The 19,816-nt window shown below is 41.6% G+C and overlaps 1 protein-coding gene across 5 annotated transcripts in view; it reads right to left on the reverse strand.

Annotated features, from left to right (window-relative positions):
* SLC25A12 (solute carrier family 25 member 12) overlaps positions 1 to 19,816 on the reverse strand; it is a 136,257-nt gene that overhangs the window by 108,975 nt on the left and 7,466 nt on the right. For 3 of the 5 annotated variants that reach the window (XM_021923708.2, XM_021923707.2, XM_021923706.2), the window contains one exon: positions 5,785 to 5,838. In XM_021923708.2, the coding sequence (XP_021779400.1) occupies positions 5,785 to 5,838 (54 nt within the window). Of the gene's footprint in view, positions 1 to 5,784; positions 5,839 to 6,793; positions 7,094 to 19,816 lie in introns of those variants that run through there. The other 2 variants (XM_021923709.2, XM_003907603.4) reach the window with 2 other exon arrangements.

Below are 19,816 nucleotides of genomic sequence, written 5' to 3' on the forward strand. Positions count from 1 at the left end.
TATATGTGTGTATATATATGTGTGTGTGTATATATATGTATATACTTTTTTTTTTTTTTTTGTAGCCATGGAATCTCGCTTTGCTGCCCAGGCTGGTCTTGAACTCCTGGCTTCAAGTGATCCTCCCACCTCAGCCTCCCAAAGCACTGGGATTACAGGTATGAGCTGCCGCACCCACCTGATATACCAGTACTTTCAAATAAGAATATACACATACACATTTTTTAATTTTTTTTTTTTTTTTTTGAGACAGTGAGTCTCGCTCTGTCACCCAGGCTGGAGTGCAGTGGCACAATCTTGGCTCACTGCAACCTCCCTTCCTGGGTTCAAGCAATTCTCCTGCCTCAGCTTCTCTAGTAGCTGGGATTACAGGCGTGCGCCACCACACCTGGCTAATTTTTTATATTTTTTACAGAGACAAGTTTTCACCATGTTGCCCAGGCTGGTCTCGAACAAGTGATTCAACTGCCTCAGCCTTCCAAAGTGCTGGAATTACAGGTGTGAGGCACCGCACCTGGCCATTTTATTGTTTTACAAATGACTTTTGACCTATGACTCAAAAGTTTAACGAAATATTCTTATTTGAAAGTAGGAATTTTTACTATTTGTGAACTTAGACAGTTAATGCCACAGATCTATATTTTACAAAGAGTTTTCAACTGTATTCTAAAATTTAAAATTACATCTCTTTATAGTCTTTAAGTAGCTCAAATAATTCTAAACTCAAGTGACCCTAAAATCCTCCCCAAACTAAATCATACTAATAACAGAATAATCTACATTTTAACCTTTAATTACACCCTTTTTGTGAAACTCCTACTTTAAACTTTCATGGGACCATTCTCCCTATTTCTCCTCCTCCTCCTTCCCACATCAATTGGAGATATCACTTTTAAATCAGCCCCTGATCCTCTGCCTTGCTTTATATTTTTAATCCTTTTAACTACAAGGAATTCATCTACCACCTGCACAAATTTGTATCTGTCCAAATCCAACTTTAACTTAGTGAGATACATTTGTTTAGAAACCAAACTAACCCCACCCCCCAAAAAAATTATCCAAATAGATGCCTTATCAATTAACATCTATCCTAAAACTGACAGGTTCACTACTTCTTCCCTTACTTCCACATTTAATACCAAATTTGACAGATTCTTCCCTTATAAGTCGCTGGTACTCTCCTTGCTTTTCATTTCCCCAGTCATCAGCCACTGTAGGTCATTAATTCTCACAAGTATTATTTCAATAGCCTCTCAGCTGATCGCCTAACCTACTTCTAATCTCTTCATACTTTATCCAACATATACAAAAAGCTGCCACAATTCACCACTTCAATTTGCCTACTTGGAAACCCACAGTGGCTCCCTACTGTTTCAAATCCAAATTCCTTGGCTAACTATTCCAGACAGTTACAGTGCAAAGAAACTTTTAAAATTTCATCACCTAAGTAACCAGATTTTTAAAAATTTCTTAACAAATACACTGCCATCATCCCCTGACATACCTCTGTCTTTCAAATGTCACCCCATTTCAATATCCTACCAGTAGTATAAGGGTATGGGTTTGGGCTTTGGAATTGGTTTGAATCTGGGCTCTACCACATAGTCTGAATTAATTGACATTAATTTAACCTCATCTATATTACAAGGATATTAAACCTGCTTATAAAGTTGTTATGAAAACTAAAGTATCCTTAAAGCACTAGGCCAATCTCAAGCACACTCTAAATGATCAATAAATGTTAGCCATTGTCAATATTATTACACAGCCACTATGATGTAGGAAGCCAAACTGATTGCTCTACCACAGGTTAGTCTTTTGCCTTCACTATTCTTGATTCCCTCAACCACAGACCATTGGAGATGGAATGGGCCTCAGAGAGCAGCTAGTCCAATCACTTGTCCATCAGCATTTAGGTCTTGGCTCTATTCTCTCTCTTGATATTTGACTTGGTGTCTGCTACTGAACAGTATTTGAAGGGGTGGCCTGCCCCTCCACACCTGTGGGCGTTTATCGTTAGGTGGAACGAGAGGCTTGAGAAAAGAAATGAGACACAGAGACAAAGTATAGAGAAAGAAAAAGTGGGCCCAGGGGACCGGCGCCCAGCATACAGAGGACCCATGCCAGCACCGGTCTCTGAGTTCCCTCAGTATTTATTGATCATTATCTCTACCATCTTAGAAAAAGGGAAGTGACAGGATAATAGGATCATTGTAGGGAGAAGGTCAGCAGTAAGACAGATGAATAAAGATCTCTGTGACATAAGTTTAAGGAAAAGTGCTGTGCCTTGATATGCATATGTAAACATCTCCATAAACCTTTTTAGTGCATAAAGAGCAGCATTGCGCTAGCAAATCCCACCTTTCGCCCTAAGGTGGTTTTCTCCTTTCTCAGTAAACAGAACATACAATCGGGTTTTACACCGAGATGTTCCATTGCCCAGGGATGAGCAGGAGACAGATGCTTTTCTCTATCTCAACTGCCAAGAGGCCTTCTTTCCTCTTATACTAGTCCTCCTCAGCACAGACCCTTCACGGGTGTCAGGCTGGGGGACGCTCAGGTCTTTCCCTTCCCACGAGGCCATATTTCAGACTATCACATGGGAGGAAACCTTGGACAATACCTAGCTTTCCTAGGCAGAGGTCCCTGCGACCTTTGGCAGTGTATGTGTCCCTGGGTACTTGAGATTAAGAGAATGGTGATGACTTTTCACAAGCATACTGCCTTCAGGCACTTGTTTAACAAAGCACATCCTGCACAGCCCCAAATCCGTTAAACCTTGAGTCACCACAAGGTGACAAGGTTGGGGGTAGGGTCACAGATTAAAAGCATCTCAAATACAGAACAAAATGGAGTCTCTTATGTCTACTTCTTTCTATATAGACACAGTAACAGTCTGATATCTTTCTTTTCCCCACAGTATTGTATTGAATAAAAGTGCATGGTACACAGCAAATAACCCTTTTTAAATATTGGTTGGGTAAATATGTTAAGTGCTAAAGAAATACATGGTTGGCATGTATTTTTGTCTTCTATTATAGCTAAAATATTAATCAACTATATGCATCTATAAAACTGTTTCTAAACAGTACTGCAAAGCTTCAAATAACTCCAGTTTGAAGTATTCAAGCCAGGAATAAACATCTTTTACTTGGTAACTATCCTCAAATTGATCCAACTAGCAATACTGTATCGTGTGTGTGTGTGTGTGTGTGTGTGTGTGTGTGTGTGAGAGAGAGAGAGAGAGAGAGAGAGAGAGACAGACAGAGAGCACGAGAGAGAGAGAGAGAGAAACAAGGTCTTGCTCTGTTGCCCAGGCTGGAGTGCAGTGGTATGATCTTGGCTTACTGCAAACTCCACCTCCCAGGATCAAGCAATCCTCCTACCTCAGCCACCTGAGTAGCTGGGACCACAGGTGGATGCCACCAGGCTTGGTGCCAATTTTTAAAATTTTTTGCAGAGATGAGGTCTCACTATATTGCTCACGTTGGTCTTGAACTCCTGGGTTCAAGTGATCCTCTGGCCTTGGCCTCCCAAAGTGCTGAGATTACAGGTGTGAGCCACTGCACTTAGCCTATATTGTTATCTTTCTTGCTGTTTTAGACCTTTCTGAAGGTGAGTATTTACATTCTATCGCTCTCTTATCTATCAATAATGCTTGGGTCAACGTTTCATACTTAGTGCTAAATAAGCAGTTACGAATTCCACAAATTTTCAATATAAAAATAAAGGCATCATCAAAATAATGTGTAAAAAGATAATAATAATATGTAAAACAGTAAATGAAAAGCTAAGATTTAAAAGTTGTCAAAGAAGCGGCAGAGGTTGCAGTGAGCCAAGATTGTGCCACTGCACTCCAGCCTGGGCGCCATCTCAAAAAATTAAAAATGAAAACACACACAGGGTCGGGCGCGGTGGCTCACACCTATAATCCCAGGACTTTGGGAGGCCAAGGCAGGTGCATCACGAGGTCAGGAGATCAAGACCACCCTGCCTAACACGGTGAAATCCCGTCCCTACTAAAAATACAAAAAATTAGCCGCGTGTGGTGGCACATGCCTGTAGTCCCAGCTACTAGGGAGGCTGAGGCAAGAGAATTGCTTGAACCCCGGAGGTGGAAGTTGCAGTGAGCCGAGATCACGCCACTGCATTCCAACCTGGGTGACAGAGCAAGACTCCACATCAAAAAAATTTTTTAAAAGTTGTTAAAGAGCTAGGGACAGTCCTGGCCATTCTCCTCATACCTCTAACCCATCTCTACCCCCACTCAAAAACAAAAAACAAATCCATACAGAATCACAGTACTTTTTTTCCCATAGAATTTTTAAAGCTAGAAAGACCTCAATTCCCATTCCCTTATGTACCACTGAGTCCCATATGAGAAGCTGAAACTCTGGAAGGCCAGATGATTAGCCTAAGGGTACAACAGCCAGATAAATGCAGGGCTGGGAATTAACTCCGTATTCCTAGGCAGTACTCAGATACCTAGACAGTATTCTTTTCACTACATCATGCAGCATTTCAACTGATTTCTTCCACATCTACTTAGTCTAGAACATAAAATTAACTATATCACAAGAACTCTTCACAAAACAATTGAGTATAATCACATGGTATGGTGAATACTGATATATTTTTGGCTATTTTCAAGAATGCCTGCGAGGAATAAAGTCTTCAAATCATAAATGGACCATTTCTGTCATTATAATTACTTCTGTTCTGGAAAAAAATGCTTCCCTTATCAGATTTTATAACCTTTAAGATTCCTATTTTCACAAATTATTTTTCATAAACTACACATACGTATGGTCAACTATGCAGTGTCTTCCCCAACAATAGCTTAAGCAAACCACATGTCTCAAAAACGTCATCTATTCCAGGCTCATCAGCATATGTTAGAATCTATTCCTAATATAGACTCATAGACTTTTGGAATGGGAAGGAACCTTGGAGATCACCTCTCATTTCACAGAGGAAAATAATACCCAGCAGGGACCTGCCCAAGGTCAATGTGTCTTCGTAAGAACCCACGTCCAGAATAGAAAGTTCTCAAAAGATTTCAGAGAGAAACGCAGTATTTGGTGAAACACCTTAGCTTGCCTCCCTTTACATTTACTTCTTAAGTACAACTTCCCGCATAGGAAACTTTTGAAATTTAAGAAAAGCAAGCAAAACAAAAAATTAAACCAACCTTTTTTTTTTTTCTTTTCTTTTTAAGTCTACAGCCAAGTCACTGATCCTAAAAGCTTAGAAGTTAAGGTAGACCATTGCAAGAATCTTAAGAGGTAACATTTTGTAACAAAATCCCCAAAGGCTTAAGGATACAATATAAGTAAGGCACACAAATTAAGAATAGCCATAATATTCTTATCTGTCAAATTACATGAAGGATAGCTCATAAGCAGGAGAACTTCGTAAACATGCAACTTTCAAGGAAGAGAATTTTAGTTATCATAACTATTAACCATACAAGAGTGCCAATACATTTTGAAATTTTATCTTGGTCTCTGTGCTTAAGCTGGAAATTATTTTTTTAATACATATCTTAAGTCATGTAAAAAAAAAAAAAAAAGCAGTAACTTGAGGAAAACCTTTTACCAACCCTTAATTAAAAGAAGGCCTTTAATCAAAACTTAATAAGAGAAGTATAAGCTATACTGTCCGGTCATGTTTGAAAGAATACATGAAAACTGAACATTCCTCAAAGTTAAGGCATGACTAGGACTAAGGACATGTATGTTTTTTGTTTTTGCAATGAAAGGCACACTCTGCAAGCCAATTTACCTGTAGAAATATGTTTCTTAACTCATGAGGATCCCCTCGCTTAGTTGTCTGCACCTGTAAGCAAAAAAGCAAAAAAAAAAAAAAAAAAAAAGCCAGTTAATGCTTCACCATAGACCACACAATCTCTTCAGATTAGAGTTCACATGGCTAACAATCAATGCTCCTATCTTTTATCATTTAGTTTAAAACAAACTAAAAGCCCTAATTGCTGATAAGAACTGTCAAACTGGATAACTATGACTAGAGGGCAGAAAAACAGGTGTGAATAGCCTAAGATACAGCAAATCTACCGGACAGTGCTTCCTCCGGACTGGAAAGGGAAGGCAATGAGGATCTTTTACTTTACTCCACATCTACTAGCAACACAGTTGTAACCACCCACCTTCAAATCAAGAAGCTAACAAGAGTGGATCAACAGGAAAGTTAAATCACCCAAATTAATCACTTGGCCTAGCTGCCTTTCTCCATGAAAAGCAAACCCAACATGTAATTATCTCCGCGTCCCTCTCCCCATCCAACCTAAAATATAAGAGCTGCCACAAATACAAATACTTTCGATAGCCTGCAATCTGCAACGCAAAAGCCAGCCATTGCCCTCGGCCTTGAGGCCCCAAATTACTCAATACTTACTCCCTCCCCCACCGCAATTCACTGATACCCTGGCTATCCCCAGCTTTATTTCCCACTTCCTCCCACGCCCTTTCTGATGCCCTCCAACTCCGGGCTCACAATCCCATGCACCTAGGACAGGACATTACTCTTCCTTCACTGACCAGTGTTACCGTACGAGCCCCTTCAACTCACGATCCCTCCTCCTTCCCCTCCCCCAGCCGGGCATCCCCTCCTCCGGTCCAAGCCCCGCACAGCTCTCCCCGCAGCGAGCCGGAGCCCCAGGACAAGCTATCTAAGACCTAGGCAATGAATGAAATGGGAAGCAGTTGGGGGCTGCAGGCAGGGCGCTCAGAATGTCTCTTATGCAATAAAAGCAGCAGCAGAGAGTTGGAGTCACCTTGACCGCCATGCTGTGCTCGGAAGCCGGGGACGAGCGAGTGAGCGAGCAGGGCCGAGCTGTCAGGGCGCGCGCGCGCCGCCTCCCCGGCCGCGCCCGCCCTCCCTCTCGCCGTCGCCGCGCGCGTCCCTATGCAAATGAACTCGGGACGCGCCGCGTGCGGAGAGAGGCCCGGCGTCCAGGTCAGAAAGGCAGCTGGCCCCAGGCCCGCCGGCTGGCCGGGCGGAGGAGGGGCACGCGCCTCCCACGGGGAGGACAAGCGCTACCCGTGGGATCCTGACGCGCCGGGTGGTTGCCACAGCTAGGTCGCCGCCAGGAAAGCCCCGGGTTTCCTAAGGCCTCTTAGTGGGTGTGGCTTTGGGCACCGACCAGCCAAAGTCGTTTTCCCCAAGGCTTTAAGGAACATTTGGGGCCTATATTGGGCAAGATTTCCACGGATCAAAGAGCACTTCCCATTAATAACAATGAATTAATGACAGCTGATGGCAAATACCGACAAAAAAGATTGGGAACCACTCACCCTAGGGAAAACTTAAGTAAACATAACTTGAGACATACGCTCCTAAATTGGCATGGGATGAATACGCTGAATTTATTTTTGCTTTGCGTCTTATTATAACGGTTTATTAGTAGACTCACTCCACTTTCCTAATCACCCAAATCCTGTGTACAATGAGAAAAAACTCCATTTGTCTTTGACAGGGCCGGCAATGAATCGCTTGTCCATACATGAACAGAAAGTAATTCTCCATTGGATTTCTAGCCCTACCTAAGAAGTAGAAGTAGTAACTCTATCTGGAACCAAAACAATGTTTCTAAACCCAAGTCTTGCCAATATGACTGTATTAGACTACATATTGATTCAAACTTGTGTGGGTATCCATTATATGCCTGACATGGTCCTGCCTGTAAATAATGCAAATAACTTATAGCCCCCACCCTCTAGGGGCTTACAGATGGTCAATGTTTCTCCACAATCCCAATCACATGTGTATCGTGTGTATGTGTGTCTGTGTGTGTGTCTGTGTGTGAGTCTCTCTCTGTCGCCCAGGCTGGAGTGTAGTGGCGCCATCTTGACTCACTGCAACGTCCACCTCCCAGGTTCAAGAGATTCTCCTGCCTTGGCTTCCCAAGTAGCTGGGATTACAGGCACCCGCCACGATGCCCAGTTAATTTTTTGTATTTTTAGTAGAGACAGGGTTTCACTATGTTGGCCAGGTTGGTCTCAAACTCCTGACCTCTGATGATCCGCTCACCTCGGCTCCCCAAAGTGCTGGGATTACCGCGCCCGACCCTATGTGTGTTTTCATTTTTAATTTTTTGAGATGGAGTCTTGCTCTGTGGCCCAGACTGGAGTGCAGTGGCGCTATCTTGGCTCACTGCAACCTCTGCCTCCTGGCTTCAAGCGATTCTCCTGCCTTAGCCTCCAAAGTAGCTGGGATTACAGGTGCACACCACCATGCCCGGCTAATTTTGTATTTTTAGTAGCTATGGGGTTTTGAACCCAAGCCACTTATAATCAGACACTATAAATGACACACTTTAGGGCTTCTCTATACTGTACAACTATTCTCCCTATATGAACATTTGCTGTCATTGAAATAAATTCTCGTTTTGGTGGAAATGGAAGAAAGGGGTATCAAAAATCAGAAGAAATAGTTGTACTCCTGCTGTTATGTCTTTTCCTGAACTGTCTTCCTCATACTCTGACTCTAAATCCTATAAATTATGCGGTGGAGATGATGGTGATCTTATTTTTGGACCACAGCCTTCTTTATTCCCTTGGTGAAGCAATAACAAACAGTTTTCTTTTCAATGAATTTTGGAAGGAATTCATGGAATGAGCTGCTCTAGACATATACGGCTGTGAATACACTATCACTATACTTATTATGTATAACCTGGTATTTAGTAGGACACTGTATAATCAGATGGAGGATTGAACTAGATGAGCTTTAATGCTTCTTCAAACATTCTAATTTCATGATTTAAAAGGAGCCAAATTTTAGTTAATAGACATTTATTGAGTGCCTTGCGTTTGTATAAAACGTGTTGCGGCCAGGTACAGTGGCTCACACCTGTAATCCCAGCACTTTGGGAGGCCAAGGCAGGCGGATCACAAGGTCAGGAGTTGGAAACCAGTCTGTCCAATATGCTGAAACTCCGTCTCTACAAAAATACAAAAATTAGCCAGGTGTGGTGGCGAGCACCTGTAGTCCCAGCTACTCAGGAGGCTGAGACAGAAGACTCTCTTGAGGCCAGGCACGGTGGCTCACGCCTGTAATCCTAGCACTTTGGGAGGCCAAGGCAGGTGGATTGTCTGAGCTCAGGAGTTCAAGACCAGCCTGGGCAACACAGTGAAACCCTGTCTCTACTAAAATACAAAAAAGTTAGCCAGGCGTGGCAGTGTGCCCCTGTAGTCCCAGCCACTTGGGAGGCTGAGGCAGAAGAATTGCTAGCACCCAGGAGGTGGAGGTTGAAATGAGCTGAGATAGTGCCACTGCACTCCAGCCTGGGCAACAGAGCGAGACTCCGTTCTCTGAAGAAAAAAAAAAAAGAAGAAGAAGAATCACTTGAACCCAGGAGGCAGAGGTTGCAGTGAGCCGAGATCACACCACTACACTACAGCCTGAGCGACAGAGCAAGACTCTGTCTCAAAAAACAAAAAACAAAAAAACTTGTGTTGCAGCTACAGGAAACATAAGAGAAATAGCATCATTCCCAAAGTAGAGAGAATATTTTACCGAGGCAAGTGCTACCATTCTTTTTTTTTTTTTTTTTTTTTTTTTGAGACGTAGTTTCACTCTTGTTGCCCAGGCTGGAGTGCAATGGCATGATCTTGGCTCACCGCAACTTCCACCTCCTGAGTTCAAGCGATTCTCCTGCCTCAGCCTCCCGAGTAGCTGGGATTACGGGCATGTGCCACCATGCCTGGCTAATTTTGTATTTTTAGTAGAGATGGGGTTTCTCCATGTTGGTCAGGCTGGTCTCGAACTCCCGACCTCAGGTGATCTGCCCACCTCGGCCTCCCAAAGTGCTGGGATTGCAGGTGTGAGCCACAGCACCTGGCTTACTATTCATTTTTTAATGAATAATGTGAAATGAATGATATTGAAACCTGTTGTCCTGTGCCAGTGCCCAAGGCAGCTTTAGGTAATGAGGGAGTAAAGACTGTGTGGCTTGCCACATATTCTCACTCCAATCAGAAATATATAACTGGGAGAATAAACATCCTGCTGGGTCCCTCAGCTACCCACCCCTACTCTACCCCGTGGATTTATTTGGATGATTTTTGTTTCCCTCCTACTTAGAGGTCAGTGAAGAAGAATACTTTGGACCTGATCCAAAGTAAAGAATAAAGTGTCACTTTAAAACTTGTGTGGGAGAAAAGCAAAGGTCCCAAAATAGCCAAAACAAATTTGAGAAGGAACAAAGTTGGAGGACTTAGACTACCTGGCTTCAAGACTTACTCTAAAGCTTAAGAAATTGCTACAGTGTAGTGCTGCTGGCTGGCATACGAATTGATAAACAGATCAATGGAACAGAATAGAGAGCCCAGAAATAGATCCAAAATTATAAAGTCATTGGACCTTTCTTTCTTTTTCTTTTTTCTTTCTTTCTTTTTTCTTTCTCTTTCTTTTCTCTCTCCTTTCTCTTTCTTTTCTTTCTCTCTCTCTCTCTTTGATTTTTCTTTTCTTTCTTTTCTCTTTTTTTCTTTAAGACAGGGTCTCACTCTGTCACCCAGGCTGGAGTGCAGTGGCATGATCATGGCTCACTGCAGCCCCAACCTCCTAGGTTCAAGCAATCCTCAGACTTAAGCCTCCTGAGTAGCTAGGATTATAGGCATGCACCACCATACCCAGCTAAATTTTTAATTTTTGTAGAGAAAGTGTCTCACTATGTTACCCAGGCTGTTCTTGAGCTCCTGGGTTCAAGCAGTCCTCCTGCCTTGGCCTCCCAAAGTGCTGGGATTACAGGTGTGAGTCATCTTGCCTGGCCAAAGTCATTTGATTTCTAACAAAGTTGCCAAAGCAATTCAGTGGGGGCAAGGAATCTTTTCAACAAATGATGCTAGAATAACTAGATATCAGTGTGGGAAAATTAATTAACCTAAATCCCTACCTCACACCATATACTAAATTTGATTTGAGATGAATCATAGACCTAAATGCAAAAGCTGAAGTCATAAAGCTGCCCCCAACAGCTTTAAAAACAAAGGTTTTAGTGGGAAACATAAAAGAGTATCTTTGTGGCTAGGTGCCATGACATGTGCTTGGAGTCCTAGCTACTCAGGAGGCTGAGGCAGGAGGATCACTTGAGGCCAGTTGTTCAAGGCTGTAGTGATAATCATGGCTGTGAACAGCCATTGCACTCCAGCCTGGGCAACACAGTGAGACCCTGTCTCTCTAAAATATACATACATATAACGTATATAACATATATATTTTTTATATATACATATATTATATATAGAATAGATAGATCTATCTTTGTAACTTGGAGGTAGGTAAAGTTTTCTTAATCAAAACCTAAAAAGCAATAACGATAAATTAAGAAATTGATAAATTAGATTTCACTAAAGGTAAAAATGTCTTTTCCTCAAAATATAGCATTAAGAAAATGAATAGGCAAGGTATTAACTGGGAGAAAATATTAGCAAAACATATACACAATACAGGACTAATATCCAGGATATATCCTAAATCTCAATGATATCAATGATAAAACAACCTAGTTCTAAAAATTGGCAAAAGACTGGAAAAGAACTTCACAAAATAAGATATACAAATGGTCAATAACACATGAAAAAGTGTACAACATCACTAGTCAGCAGAGAAATGCAAATTAAATCACAGTGAGAAGGTACTACTACACATCTACTAGAATAGCTAAAATTAAGGACTGAAAACACCAGATGCTGGCAAGGATATGGAGCAACCAGAGTGCTTATTCACTATAGTAGGCGTGTAAACTGGTATAATTATTTTGAGAAAAAGTCTAGCAGGTTCTTGTAAAACTAAACATACACCTACCTATGACCAAGCAATTCTATCTCCCAATATTTACCCAAGAGAAATGAAAATATATGTCTATTAAAAGACCTGTACAAGAATGTTCACAGCCACTTTATTCATAATAGCCCAAAACTGGAAATAAGCCCAAAACTGGAAATAACCCAGGTGTCCATCAATAGAAGACTAGATAAACTATGGTATATTTGGAGAATGGAATACTATTGAGAAATAAAATGGAGTAAACTGATGATACACACAACAACATGGACAAGTCTCAAAAGTATCATGCTAAGTGAAAGAAGCCTTGCATAGACTCATGTAGTACAAAAGAGCATATACCATATGATTCCGTTTATACAAAGTTCTAGAACCAGCAAAATAAATCACTGGTGAAAAAAAATTTGAGCCATGATTGCCAGAGAGTAACTGACTAGAAAGAGGAATAAGGGAACTATGTGAAGTGATAATAGTAGTATATGCCTTGCCTAGGGGCTTAGATAACAGGTGTATGCATTTTTCAGAACTTAGTGAATGTAAACATAAGGTTTGTACATTTAATTACAAATGTGTGTAAATTTCCTTCAAAAGGAAAAACAAGTTGAGCAAATATTGAACTCTAGCCCATGATATATTTAGGGGAGAGAATACTAGTATTTTAAATTTACTTTGAAATGCATTAAAGAAATAAGAAAGATTTACGGATGGATAGAGAAGTGGATGAATAGGAATATGATTTCTAACTGTGGCAGTGTATACAGGAGTTCACTGAAAAAAATTCTTGCAACTTTTCTAAATGTTCTAAAATTTTCATAATAAAAGGTCAGGGAAAATTTGTGTTGGTCTTTGTGTTTCTAAAGATGGCTATCCATGTATGTAATTCTGTTGTTTGGTCAGAAATTGTACTGGGACTTATTTCTTAACCACTAATAGGCCTCTGCATTGTTGGGGAGGAGGAGAAAGAACTGAAATTGCTTGACAAATAATATACTTCTTTTATGGGGAGGGGAATCTGTGAAAATTATATTGCATTGAGAAGGCTGGGCATAGTGGCTCATGCCTATAATCCCAGCACTTTGGGAGGCCAAGGCGGGCAGATCACTTGAATCCAGGAGTTCGAGACCAGCCTGGCCAACATGGTGAAACCCCATCTCTATTAAAAATATAAAAATTAGGCAGGCGTGGTGGTGCCCACCTATAATCCCAGCTACTCAGGAGGCCGAGAAAGGAGAATTGCTTGAACCCAGAAGGCAGAGGTTGCAGTGAGCCGAGATTGTGCTACTGCACTCCAGCCTGGGCGACAGAGCGAGACTCCATCTCCAAAAAAAATAAAAAAATAAAAAAATTAATTTTATATATATATATATAGCATCGAGAAATAAAATGTTTTCCTTAACATCAGAACTAATTATATGTCCTTGGGATCACGCACGTTTGGGTGTATATGTGTGTTTGGTCTAATAGTTATCCACAGGAAAACTAGAAAAAGAATGTGAAAGTATATTTGCATAACATACTGACAGGTACTTTGGAAAGAACCAGACTTGGAATCTAAAGCCTAACTTGGCACTCCTCTACTGAAATGCAACCGGGATGTAATTCTAGACTGAGAAACTCAGACTTAGGTGAGGAAGATCCTGCAATTGGTCATTGTGTCCTTGGATTGCCCTGTTGGGGGAAGGAGAACTAATCATAGGATGACACCAACTCTTTTGAGTAGGAGGTTTCTAAAAAGGTGAGGACAGGTTTGTACTCATTAAGGAAGAGAAGTCTACAGACCACAAGGCAAGTAAGCTAGGAATTGGGATATGCCCAGGAAGAAACTTCTGAAGAATTATGTTAGAGAAGTAATGTAATATTGATCAGTATCAAATCGTATGAATCAGAAGGATAATTGGGAAGTTTAAGTTAGAAAGTTTTGGAGAAACAGTATGAAACAGCTAGACCTTAAGGAGAAACAGATCTTGTGAAGAGAGACAAGTCGAGGAGAGAAGTGGGTAGAATTATGGAATTCTTGACTCTAGTCAAGCCAATATAGACAATACATCATGGAGTAACTGATCTATGTAGTCTTGCCTGTACTATGCCTTGCTATCACTGCTTGAAAAGAAGAAGAAACAGTTGCTATTTGCTCACTCTCCTGTTACTTTGCTCTTCTGTCACCCTGGGTGAATGGGCTTGCCTGGATGGTTTGGGGTGAGGATAGGAAATAAAATAGGGAGTCAACAGTTATAATTCCTCTAATCATCCCCAACCCTTCAATAAAACACTATCTGTGAACAAGTGTTGTGTTGATGGCATAGAAGAAAAATCACAGTAATAGGAAGTATAACCTTCCTCGGTGAAGTGCTAACCCCTTCACTGAGATCCATGTGGCAGTAGCAGCAACATCATCTCATTAAAAACAGTAGGCTCAGCGTTCTACATGGATAACAGCAGCTAAGTGAGTGTAAGCCAAGACCTAGCAGAATGGTAATGAGGAGCATGGACCACAGAGAAGCAACTGCTCAGTAGATGAGACAAATCCTTCTTTGCTTTAAACATACTAAAGAACATTGCAGGGGGAGGCCGAGACGGGCGGATCACGAGGTCAGGAGATCGAGACCATCCTGGCTAACCCGGTGAAACCTCATCTCTACTAAAAAATACAAAAAACTAGCCAGGCGAGGCGGCGGGCGCCTGTAGTCCCAGCTACTCGGGAGGCTGAGGCAGGAGAATGGTGTGAACCCGGGAGGCGGAGCTTGCAGTGAGCTGAGATCTGGCCACTGCACTCCAGCCTGGGCGATAGAGTGAGACTCCGTCTCAAAAAAAAAAAAAAAAGAACATTGCAGGGAGAGTGGGATGCTTCGTCATATGGAATTCTATATGGCTATGAAGTTCTACTCTTATCTCCAAGACACTATATGTGCCTTCTTATTATTGATATCTGTAAGCAGGAAATATGAAGGGAACATAATCATCTAAAATGATTAAGTAACAATGCACATATGAGGATTCTTAATTGTGTGGTAAATTTATGCGAGAGAGGTTTAGACAAAGAAAAAAATCAATTTAAGCTGGATGGTAAACAAAAGGTTTCATGGAAACAATAACTCACCACTTCTTTAATTCAGCATTTTTCTGCATTCCTTCCAGGTCTTATTATTGTACCCTTCTTCCTTCATTCATACCTTCAGTCCTAACACTTATCTCAATGCCTGCTGTTAATCATGTAGGTATTAATTAAATGGTTTATTGATCATTCCTAGCCAGTTTCTCTACCAACAGCCAATTAGTCCCCTTATCTTTCCTAAGTGAAGGACGTTACTATTGCCCTTGTTGCTTGAGTCAGAAAGCTGAGTATCAGACTCTCCCTTGTTCCTCACATTCAAATAGCCACCCAGTCCCGCATTTTCCATTCCTTTCAGTACTTTTAAAATCTCTTCTCTTGGCCAGGCATGGTGGCTCACGCATGTAATCCCAGCACTTTGGGAGGCCAAGGCGGGTGGATTGCCTGAGCTCAGGATTCGAAACCAGCCTGGGCAACATGGTGAAACCCCTTCTCTACTAAAAATACAAAAAATTAGTTGGGTGTGGTGGCAGGCACCTATAATCCCAGCTACTTGGGAGGCTGAGGCAGGAGAATTGCTTGAACCCGGGAGGCGGATGTTTTAGTGAGCTGAGATCATGCCAGTGCACTCCAGCCTAGGTGACACAGCAAGATTCTGTCTCAAAAAAACAAACAAACAAACAAACAAACTCTTCTTTTAATTATAATAGCCTTTATTGTGCCTTCTAATTCCTCTCTGTTTCCAGTTCTCCATTTTCTGCCTCCTGTCACTACCCTCAAATCCATTCTCCACAGTGCTACCAAGTGTTTGATCTAAAATAGAAATTTAATTTTGTCACTTGCCCATCCTTCACTGGCTCTCTACTGACTTCAATATAAAATCCAAACTTGGCCGGGCACGGTGGCTCACGCCTGTAATCCTAGCACTTTGGGAAGCCGAAGCGGGCGGATCACCTGAGGTCGAGAGTTCACGACCAGCCTGACCAATATGGAGAAACCCTGTCTATACTAAAAATACAAAATTAGTCGGGCATGGTGGTGCATGCCTGTAATCCCAGCTACTTGGGGGGCTTGAATTGCTTGAACCTAGGAGGTGGAGTTTGTGGTGAGCTGAGATCGCGCCATTGCACTCCAGCGTGGCAACAAGAGTGAAACTCAGTCTCAAGAAAAAAAAAAAAAATCCAAACCCTTCTGTATGGTGAAGAGTGGGGGTTTCCTAATCTGGCCCCTTCTTCTTACTTATATCTCACTACTCCTGTACTTATTCCTTTAGTCGTAAGAATGTGAAGTTTTTGTGCTATTTCCTTTGCTAGGAATATTTTACTCTACATCTACTCCAATTGAGATACAGCTTAAGACGCTCCTCCTCCAGGCCGGGTGTGGTGGCTCATGCCTGTAATCCCAGCACTTTGGGAGGCCGAAGTGGGAGGATCACTAGGTCAGGAGATCGAGACCATCCTGGCTAACACGGTGAAACCCCATCTCAAAAAAAAAATACAAAAATGAGCCTGGGCGACACAGCAAGACTCGTCTCAAAAAGAAAAAAATAAAATAAATAAATAAAAGAAGCTCCTCCTCCAGAAAACAATCCCTAGCCCCCTTTTCCCATTTAGGGTAGCCTCCCTCTGGGCACTAACTGTATCCTATGCATAGTATTTATCACACTTTGTTGTTGTTGTTGTTGTTGTTTGAGATGGAGTTTTGCTCTTGTTGCCTAGGCTGGAGTGCAATGGCACCATCTTGGCTCACTGCAATCTCTGCCTCCCAGGTTCAAGCGATTCTCCTGCCTCAGCCTCCCAACTAGCTGAGATTATAGGCACGTGCCACCACACCCAGGTAATTTTGTATTTTTAGTAGAGACAGGGTTTCTCCATGTTGGTCAGGCTGGTCTTGAACTCCTGACCTCAGGTGATCCACCCACCTCGGCCTCCCAAAGTGCTGGGATTACAGGCGTGAGCCACCACACCTGGCCTAATTACACTGTTATAATTACCTCTTTTCTTATTATCATTTCCACTGGTGGCTTTCAAACTACTTTACTAACCCACATCTATATATTTAAAAAAAAAACACATCTTTTTTTTTTAAAACTCCAGTACATACCAAAATAAAAATTTCACAGAGCAGTACTGAACCTTAAAACATGCAACACACTCTGATATTTACTATTCCACACTATATTTCTTTATTCCTAATTTTGGTTTCAACACACTAAATTGATATCATGCATGACCCTTTAGTGAGCCAAATTTACAGTTTAAAAATATTGCAATAGAATGTGAACTCACGTAGATTCTACAGCATGGTAGATGCTCAATGTAGGAATTGAAGAAAAAGATAAATATCTGTGTATCCCTAGCAATTAGTGCAAGGTAAGGTACAAAGCAGTGGTTAATAAAAATGTTTGAGAACAAAATAAACACAATCCTGGGATAGATCATCTCCATGAATCATATTCCCCCCCAACACTTTCCTTTTTAAGAATGAAGATTTCTTGGTCAAGCGCGGTGGCTCACACCTGTAATTCCAGCACTTTCGGAGGCCAAGGCGGGTTATTCACCTGAGGTCAGGAGTTCGAGACCAGCCTGGCCAACATGGCAAAACCCCGTCTCCACTAAAAATAACAAAAAAATTAGCTGGGTGTGGTGGCGCATGCCTGTAATCCCAGTGACTCAGGAGGCTGAGGCAGGAGAATCACTTGAACCCAGAAGGCGGAGGTTGCAGTGAGCTGAGATTGTGCCATCGCACTTCAACCTGGGCAACAAGAGCAAAACTCTGCCTCAAAATAAATAAATAAGTATTACAAGATATGAAGATGAAAATATAGACATGTAAAAACATATACAGAGACAGGCAAAACCAGAGAAAGAATAAAAATTGTTGTAAAGGGGATGATGAGATAGAGAGGCACGATTCTAAAAGCCAGCTGTTAGGTCTTCTTCCAAAAATGGCTTGATGTGGTAAAGTCACCAATGTCCAGGATATGGTCATCAGTTCTCTATGTCATAAATCATCTTGTAAATGGCCCAAATATCACTTAAGCTAAACAAATTAACAAGATACTGATGAATAACCAATATAAGCTAATATTTATAGAGTACTTACTTTGTTTCAGGCACTATTCTAATCACTTTCTATGAATCTATCCACAAACAACTCCGAAGTAGGGTAATTTCATATCATTATCTCCATTTCAAAGGTGAGGAAACTGAGACTGTGAGATTAAGCAGCTTTCCCAAGGTTATAAAACTAATAAATGGTAATAAAGTTATAAAAAGAATAATAATGCAAACGTAGTGAAAAGTCTCTCAGAAAGTAGAGCAACACGCCAAGAAAGAGAGGGAAAGGATTTAAATACAAAGAACGAATTCAGGTGGCCAATAATTGAATTCTAAGAGGTCTGGGGAAAATAGAAATTTGGCATGATAGAAAAGAAATTATCAAATAAACAACACGAGAACTTTTCATATCCAAAAGATGAGTATTCAAAGTGTTCTCTGTGTACCCAAAACAATGAATAAGAAAGGCTCCATACCAAGGCACATTTTGAAATATCAGAACGTTAGAGATAAAAAGAAAAAAAAAACAAACAGGAGGAGGTGAAAGCAGCCTCTCTCATTATCTCACGAAATAATCCACTGGAGAAATTTTTTTTTGAGACGGAGTCTTGCTCTGTCTCCCAGGCTGGAATGTAGTGGCGTGATCTTGGGTCACTGCAACCTCCGCCTCCCGGGTTCAAGTGATTTTCCTGCCTCAGTCTCCCAAGTAGCTGGGACTACCAGTGCGCACCACCATGCCCAGCTAATTTTTCTATTTTTAGTAGAAACGGCATTTCACCATATTGGTCAGGCTGTTCTTCAACTCCTGACTTCATGATCCACCAGCCTCGGCCTCCCAAAGTGCTGGGATTACAGGCATGAGCCACCACGCCTGGCCTCCACTAGAGAAATTTTTGCCTGTTTCCTCACAACCTTGGGCTCACAGATTTTGAGGCCCTAGTGTCCAAGGAAGAAATGCTTCCACCGAGAAACACCATCATGGGTCAGAGGAATTGGAAACTGAAACTGCCCCCTGGAGATTTTGGCCTTCTCCAGCTGCAAAACTAGAAGCAGAAAAGGGTCACCACAGCCAAGGGGTGATTAATCCCCAATATCAAGGAGAAATTGGGTTGTTACTATAAATGAGGCAAGGATGACCATGTCTGAATCCCAACTGAGGCAAATCGGTAGAGACAGCCAATTCAACAGAAGTAAGTCCATGGTGCACTCAGACCATTTGGAAATTAGGGTTTGGGATACTGTACTAAAGAATAAAACATAGTCAAGGTGCTTACGAATGAGGGGACACAGAATGAGGGGTGGAAAAAGGAAGTTATGATTATCAACTTAGGCCTTATAACCACCCACAGAAGTGGGGTTCAATAGCAGCTTCATTTTACATTATTCTTCATCCTTATTCCACCTGCACCTTATACGAAGAGCATTGGCATTGGCTAACATTTCAAATTTCATCATCCTCTGATGATATGATAGGTGTGGGACTATGTGTGTTTACTGTGTTAGCAACACTGATTGCCACACAAGGGATGATATGTGAATTTCTTACAGGCAAGTGACACCTGTAAGACATTGGGGCTTGAATTGCCTTTACAGTATTCCACCTAGGCCTACTGACAGGAGACCACAGCAGCAAGAAGCCAGAGTTTCCTTGTCAGGAAATTGGTATAATGTGGAGGCCCCTGTAGGCTCATTGAAGTAATTAAGAATGCATGCTATGCAAGAGGCAGTAAGAACACCGATGATCAATGTCAGCTGGAGAAGCAGAGATGACCAAAAGTGAATATAGTTAAGTAGCAAGATTCATTTCTTCTCTATTCCTACTTCTAACCCCTAACCTGGAGGAGTTAGCCTTGAAAAAAAAAAACAAAAAACAAAAAACAAAGAAATATCCTAGAACCAGACA

This window comes from Papio anubis, chromosome 10 (genome assembly GCF_008728515.1).
Source record: "Papio anubis isolate 15944 chromosome 10, Panubis1.0, whole genome shotgun sequence".
NCBI lineage: Eukaryota > Metazoa > Chordata > Mammalia > Primates > Cercopithecidae > Papio > Papio anubis.